Source organism: Taudactylus pleione, unplaced genomic scaffold, assembly GCF_031769625.1.
Source record: "Taudactylus pleione unplaced genomic scaffold, aTauple2 ptg000929l, whole genome shotgun sequence".
Classification (NCBI taxonomy): Eukaryota; Metazoa; Chordata; class Amphibia; order Anura; family Myobatrachidae; genus Taudactylus; species Taudactylus pleione.
In genome coordinates, this window is record NW_028285330.1 from 1543151 (window position 1) to 1551376 (window position 8226).

At 42.4% G+C, this 8226-nt stretch overlaps 1 protein-coding gene across 2 annotated transcripts in view; it reads right to left on the bottom strand.

Annotated features, from left to right (window-relative positions):
- LOC148473355 (mitochondrial amidoxime-reducing component 1-like) overlaps positions 1 to 1682 on the bottom strand; it is a 46539-nt gene extending 44857 nt beyond the window's left edge. The window contains exon 1 of one of the 2 annotated variants that reach the window (XM_088459737.1): positions 1612 to 1682. In XM_088459737.1, the coding sequence (XP_088315863.1) occupies positions 1612 to 1661 (50 nt within the window). In that variant the 5' untranslated portion in view covers positions 1662 to 1682. Of the gene's footprint in view, positions 1 to 1130; positions 1564 to 1611 lie in introns of those variants that run through there. The other variant, XM_088459736.1, reaches the window with a different exon arrangement.
- Positions 1683 to 8226: the final 6544 nt, after the last annotated feature.

An 8226-nucleotide genomic window follows, 5' to 3' on the forward strand; every position in this document is an offset into this window, starting at 1 on the left:
AACATAAATGGGATTATCTGAGGTAGGATTGGAATATACAGCTCCCAGGATTATTTCCAGGTTCCAAAACCACTAGAAAAAAAAAAAAAAAAACACACCACAATATAAATTACCACGTACATATAAAAGGCGCATTGCGATGGTTTGGAATATATCCTAGACACGGATCAGAGTATCCCTCCTTAGACTTAACATTTTTTGAAAACCAGGTAAGAAAAGCATAAATGGAAACGCTAAACACAAAACTGTTACCAAACGAATAAGAAGTAAATGACAAGAATGACACATTTTATATAGATAGAAAACATCTGACGCAGCGATAATACAACAGTGCCACCTGCTGGACACAATTTATATAGATAGAAAACATCTGACGCAGCGATAATACAACAGTGCCACCTGCTGGACACAATTTATATAGATAGAAAACATCTGACGCAGCGATAATACAACAGTGCCACCTGCTATGCAGATATTGGGGCTCTTATTTTGCACCATGTACATTTTTGCTTCCCACTAAATGCAGAACACGGAAACTAAATTACACAATAAGGATCATATTATATATATATAAAAAACAAAAAAAGCTACATCTGGTAAATGAATCCCAGACTTTAGAGACAGTCACCCAATGAGTGCGTCAGTATTAAATCTACGGATTGGTCCGGACATAAGGAACCTACGCAATCACCTCTAAAACATCACAGTTCACTTATCACGCTTTCACAAATACTCCAAACATTACCCGGATTAGCAACTAATCAGGTATTTTATACCATCAAATTTTATGTTTCTACGTATCTAAGGGGTCTATTCACTAAGCAGTGTTATTAGACAGAGTGAAAAGTGATAAGGTACCAGCCAATCAGCTCCCAACTGTCATTTTTCAAACACAACCTGTGACATGGCAGTTAGGAGCTGATTGGCTGGCACTTTATCTCTTGTCACTTTGTCTCCTAACACTGCTTAGTAAATAGACCCCTAAATCTTTTCCAGAGCCATGAAGTGTACTTTAATGTTACAATGTAGCAGCAGTCACTAGCTGTATGTTATGATGTATTGCGGCTGGTTCCTGGAGGCTCTTCCTTACAGGTACCATCACCCCCCAGGTGTGTAGTAAAGGACCGTACCTGTCTCTCAGATGGCCGCTGCGCAGTCCGTACTCCCTGCCTTCAGCTTCTGCTAGGGCAATTCCTTTACACGACTTTACAGGATACAGGAAAAGCTGGGATACCTCCCCCACCTTCTTTAGATGTCTTTTCGTTTTCCATAAAAAGAGCCAGGTAAAGGCGACTGTAGCCCCTAACCCAGCCAGGCCAAGCAGGAGAGCGCGGTTCTTACCAAAGACCTCCATGATGGAGGGAGGCTCGCCCAGCATCTCCTCCCAGTGTTATATAATTTAAGGAGCGCACCTGAGCTTTGTACACTGCACAGAAAGCATAGACTGTTAGGCAGGCGAATCTCTCAAACAAATGGGCCTCCTACACTATTATCATACATTTATTTAGCAGAGGGAGCTCCCACTCCCCATAGAAAACAGCACAGGCCGGGATTCCAACATATACACAACTTTAATAAAGCAAACAAATGAACATAGAGAGGAATACACACTCTAGGACACAGGTTCTCAAACTCGGTCCCCAGGACCCCACACAGTGCATGTTTTCCAGGTCTCACAGAACTACAGGTGAAATAATTAGCTCCATCTGTGGATCTTTTAAAATGTGTCAGTGAGTAATGATTACACCTGTGCACCTGCCAGGAGACCTGCAAAACGTGACCTGTGTGGGGTCCTGAGGACCGTGGTTGGGAACCCCTGCTCTAGGACATGAGTGTCTGCACTTGATCCTAATTTGCATCACCAGGCCCATTAACCCTGTAAAATACAAATTGTCTCATTCAGAATTAACGTCTTCACTTAATTTTTCCAGAACACTTTGGATTTCCAGAGAAGAGCATTAGTTTTTTGCATAGTTCTCCTCACACAGTAAAACCATTCTCTCCCATATGGTACAAAAAAGTGGCTTTTTTAATTGAAATTGCAAGATGGTGAGCTAAAAGCAAATATGTGATTTTGTTGTTGTTTTTTTCTTTTTAAATGACCACCAAGAAATACTTTCCGGTTCTTGCTTTGGCATTAACCAACTTTCCAGACATGCTAAAAGACAAATTGTATACAGGGGGTTTTCATAATAAAATCTGCATTTGAAAATGGTAATGTCTTCTCTTTATGTTTATGTGTTTGAATAAAATGCATAAAATGGGTAGGAATAATATAGTTAAGCTGGCCACACACTAGACCAACTTACATCCAACCAGCCAACTTGTTGATTGGTTGGAATGAAAATCTGGTAACGTATGGGAGTAAATGATGATCAGCAATTTGCTCCTAAATGCCAGAAAACAGATGAAAATGGTCGTTCAGACAAGTTTGTTAAATGTTTGATCTAAACTATTTGTTCAAACAACAGTTTTGGTCCATTTTCCAGCTTTTGGGAGCAAATTGCTGATTGCATTCCTTACCAGATTTTCATTCCAACCAATCAACTAGTTGGCTGGTTGGATGTAAATTGGTCTAGTGTGTGGCCAGCTTTAGGCTTAGCATTTTTAAAACAGACAACCTCAGGATTAGAGAAATAGTGCCAGGAGAGGAGATATAAGGGTCTATTTACTAAGCTGTGTTAGGAGCTAAAGTGAACAGTGATAAGGTACCAGCCAAACAGCTCCTAGCTGCCATGTCACAGGCTGTGTTTGAAAAATGGCAGTTAGGAGCAGGGGCATAGAGAGCCCTGTTGGGCCCAGGTGAAGAGGGGAAGTGACCTAATCATGGGAGGAGTGGTCACAACCCCTTGAACAAAAAAAAACAACTTCTGCAGCGCCACAAAGCGGTGCTGTGCACTGGGGACGCTGTGAGCCCCTCAGCCCGGCGCAAAGCCAGGTGGGGAGCAAACAGTGTGATCGCTCCGCCCACAGGCATAGGAGACTGCTGTAGCTGCTGCTCAGCCTCCACGATCAGTCTCCCACTGTAGCTCAGCAAACATGCTGGGCTGCTGTGAAGGAGGGAGAAGGGAGGGGGGGCTGTAAGGCCCGGGTACATAGTACCCGCTCCACCCCCCCCTCTTGGCACCCCTGGTTAAGAGTTGATTGGCTGGTACCTTATTACCATTCATTTTAACTCCTAACACAGCTTCGTAAATAGACCCCATAGTGCCAGGATTGGAGAAATAGTGCCAGGACTGAAGAAATAATGTCAGTATTAGAGAAATAGAACCAGGACTGGAGAAATAGTACCAGAACTGGAGAAATAATGTCAGTATTAGAGAAATAGAACCAGGACTGGAGAAATAGCTCCAGGACTGGAGAAATAGAACCAGGACTGGATAAATAGTGCCAGGATTAGAGAAATAGTGCCAGGACAGAAGACATAATGCCAGTATTAGAGGAATAGTGCCAGGACAGGAGAAATAGTGCCAGTATTAGAGAAATAGTGCCAGGACTGGAGAAATAGTGCAAGTATTAGAGAAATAGTGCCAGGACAGGAGAAATAGTGCCAGTTTTAGAGAAATAGTACCAGGACTGGAGAAATAGTGCCAGGACTGGAGAAATAGTGCCAGGATTAGATAAATAGTACCAGGACTGGATAAACAGTGCCAGGATTAGAAAACTAGTGCCAGGATTGGAGAAATACTACCAGGACTGGAGAAATAGTGCCTGGACTAGAGAAATAGTGCCAGGACAGGAGAAATAGTATCAGGACAGGAGAAATAGTGCCAGGACTGGAGAAATAGTGCCAGTATTAGTTAAATAGCACCAGGACTGCAGAACAAGTACCAGGACTGGAGAAATAGAACTAGGACTGCATAAATAGTGCCAGTATTAGAGAAATAGTGCCAGGACTGAAGAAATAATGTCAGTATTAGAAAAATAGAACCAGGACTGGAGAAATAGCACCAGGACTGGAGAAATAATGTCAGTATTAGAGAAATAGAACCAGGACTGGAGAAATAGTACCAGGACAGGAGAAATAATGTCAGTATTAGAGATATAGAACCAGGACTGGAGAAATAGCACCAGGACTGGAGAAATAGTACCAGGACTGGAGAAATAGAACTAGGACTGGATAAATAGTGCCAGGATTAGAGAAATAGTGCCAGGACAGAAGAAATAATGCCAGTATTAGAGAAATAGTGCCAGGACAGGAGAAATAGTGCCAGTATTAGATAAATAGTACCAGGACTGGAGAAATAGTGCCAGGACTGGAGAAATAGTGCCAGGACAGAAGAAATAGTGCCAATATTAGAGAAATAGTGCCAGGACAGGAGAAATAGTGCAAGTATTAGAGAAATAGTACCAGGACTGGAGAAATAGTGCCAGGACTGGAGAAATAGTGCCAGGACAGAAGAAATAGTGCAAGTATTAGAGAAATAGTGCCAGGACAGGAGAAATAGTGCCAGTATTAGAGAAATAGTACCAGGACTGGAGAAATAGTGCCAGGACTGGAGAACTAGCACCAGGACTAGAGAAATAGTGCCAGGATTAGATAAATAGTACCAGGACTGGATAAACAGTGCCAGGATTAGAAAACTAGTGTCAGGATTGGAGAAATAGTGCCAGTATTAGAGAAATAGTACCAGGACTGGAGAAATAGTGCCAGGATTAGATAAATAGTACCAGGACTGGATAAATAGTGCCAGGATTAGAGAAATAGTGCCAGGATCAGATAAATAGTACCAGGACTGGAGAAATAGTGCCAGGATTGGAGAAATAGTGCCAGGACTGGAGAAATAGTGCCAGGACTGGACAAATAGTGCCAGGACTGGAGAAATAGTATCAGGACTGGAGAAATAGTGCCAGGATTAGATAAATAGTACCAGGACTGGATAAATAGTGCCAGGATTAGAGAAATAGTGCCAGGATCAGATAAATAGTACGAGGACTGGAGAAATAGTGCCAGAATTGGAGAAATAGTGCCAGGACTGGAGAAATAGTGCCAGGACAGGAGAAATAGTATCAGGACTGGAGAAATAGTGCCAGGACTGGAGAAATAGTGTCAGGACTGGAGAAATAGTATCAGGACTGGAGAAATAGTATGAGGACAGGAGAAATAGTGGCAGGACTGGAGAAATAGCACCAGGACTGGAGAAATGGAGCCAAGACTGGATAAACAGTACCAGGACTGGAGAAATAGTGCCAGGATTAGATAAATAGTACCAGGACTGGATAAATAGTACCAGGACTGGAGAAATAGTGCCAGGACTGGAGAAATAGTGCCAGTATTAGAGAAATAGTGCCAGGATTAGACAAATAGTACCAGAAGTGGATAAATAGTGCCACGATTGGAGAAATAGAGCCAGGATTGGAGAAATAGTGCCAGTAATGGAGAAATAGTGCCAGGACTGGAGAAATATTGCCAGGACAGGAGAAATACTGCCAGTAAGAGAAATAGTACCAGGACTGGAGAAATATTACCAGGACTGGAGAAATAGAACTAGGACTGGATAATAAGTGCCAGTATTAGAGAAATAGTGCCAGGACAGAATAAATATTGCCAGTATTAGATAAATAGTACCAGGACTGGAGAAATAGTACCAGGACTGGAGAAGTAGAACTAGGACTGGATAAATAGTGCCAGTATTAGAGAAATAGTGCCAGGACAGAAGAAATAATGCCAGTATTAGAGAAATAGTACCAGGACTGGAGAAATAGTGCCAGGACTGGAGATATAGCACCAGGACTGGAGAAATAATGTCAGTATTAGATAAATAGTACCAGGACTGGATCAACAGTGCCAGGATTAGAGACATAGGGCCAGGACTGGAGAAATAGGGCCAGGACTGGAGAAATAGTATCAGGACTGGAGAAATAGTGCCAGGACTGGAGAAATAGTGCCAGGACTGTAGAAATAGTATCAGGACTGGAGAAATAGTACCAGGACTGGAGAAATAGTGCCAGGACTGGAGAAATAGCACCAGGACTGGAGAAATGGTGCCAAGACTGGGTAAATAGTACCAGGATTGGAGAAATAGTGCCAGGATTAGATAAATAGTACCAGGACTTGATAAATAGTACCTGGACTGGAGAAATAGTGCCAGGACTGGATAAATAGTACCAGAATTAGAGAAATAGTGCCAGGATTGGAGAAATAGTGCCAGGACTGGAGAAATAGTGCCAGTATTAGAGAAATAGTGCCAGGATTAGATAAATAGTACAAGGACTGGAGAAATAGTGCCACGATTGGAGAAATAGCGCCAGGATTGGAGAAATAGCACCAGTAATGGAGATATAGTGCCAGGACTGGTGAAACAGTGCCAGGTCTGGAGAAATTGTGCCAGGACAGGAGAAATACTGCCAGTAAGAGAAAAAGTACCAGGACTGGAGAAATAGTACCAGGACTGGAGAAATAGAACTAGGACTGGATAAATAGTGCCAGTATTAGGGAAATAGTGCCAAGACAGAAGAAATAATGCCAGTATTAGAGAAATAGTACCAGGACTGGAGAAATAGTGCCAGGACTGATGAAATACCACCAGGACTGGAGAAATAGTGGCAGGATTAGATAAATCATACCAGGACTGGATAAACAGTGCCAGGATTGGAGAAATAGTGCCAGGATTGGAGAAATAGTGCCAGGATCAGATAAATAGTACCAGGACAGGAGAAATAGTGCCAGGATTGGAGAAATAGTGCCAGAATTTTAGAAATAGTGCCAGGAATGGAGAAATAGTTCCAGAACTGGATAAAAAGTGCCAGGACTGGAGAAATAGTATCAGGACTGGAGAAATAGTAACAGGACTGGAGAAATAGTATATGGACTGGAGAAGTAGTACCAGGACTGGATAAATAGTGCCAGGATAAGATAAATAGCACCAGGACTGGATAAATAGTGCCAGGACTGGAGAAATAGCACCAGGACTGGAGAAATGGTGCCAGGACTGGATAAATAGTACCAGGACTGGAGAAATAGTGCCAGGATTAGATAAATAGTACCAGGTCTGGATAAATAGTGCCAGGATTGGAGAAATAATGCCAGGACTGGATAAATAGTACCATTATTAGAGAAATAGTGCCAGGATTGGAGAAATAGTGCCAGGACTGGAGAAATAGTACCAGTATTAGAGAAATAGTGCCAGGACTGGATAAATAGTGCCAAGATTGGAGAAATAGCACCAGGAATGGAGAAATAGCACCAGTACTGGAGATATAGTGCCAGGACTGGTGAAATAGTGCCAGGACTGGAGAAATAGTGCCAGGACTGGATAAATAGTGCCAGGACTGGAGAAATACTGCCAGTATTAGAGAAATAGTGCCATGGATGGACAAGTAGTGCAAGGATTGGAGAAATAGTGCCAGGACTGCAGAAATAGTGCCAGGTTTAGATAAATAGTACCAGTACTGGAGAAATAGTGCCAGGACTGCAGAAATAGTACCAGGACTGGAGAAATAGTGCCAGGATTGGAGAAATAGTGCCCGAATTTTAGAAATAGTGCCATGACTGGAGAAATAGTGCCAGAACTGGATAAATAGTGCCAGGACAGGAGAAATAGTATCAGGACTGGAGAAATAGTGCCAGGACTGGATACATAGTGCCATGACTGGAAAAATAATATCAGGACTGGAGAAATAGTGCAGGGACTGGAAAAATAATGCCAGCATTTGAGAAATAGTGCCAGAACTGGAGAAATAGTGCCAGGATTAGAGAAATAGTGCCAGGACTGGAGAAATAGTGCTAGTATTAGAGAAATAATACCAGGACTGGAGAAATAGTGCCAGGTTTAGAGAAATTGTGTCAGGACTGGAGAAACAGTACCAGGACTGGAGAATTAGTGCCAGGACTGGAGAAATAGTACGAGGACTGGAGAAATAGTGCCAGTATTCGAGAAATAGTGCCAGTATTAGATAAATAGTACCAGGACTGGAGAAATAGTGCCAGGATTAGAGAAATAGTACCAGGACTGGATAAATAGTGCCAGTATTAGAGAAATAGTGCCAGGACAGAAGAAATAATGCCAGGATTAGAGAAATAGTACCAGGACTGGAGAAATAGTGCCAGGACAGAAGAAATAATGGCAGTATTAGAGAAATAGTGCCAGGACTGGAGAAATAGCACCAGGACTGGAGAAATTGTGCAAGGATTAGATAAATAGTACCATGACAGGATAAACAGTGCCAGAATTGGATAGATAGTGCCAGGATTGGAGAAATAGTGCCAGGATTAGAGAAATAGTG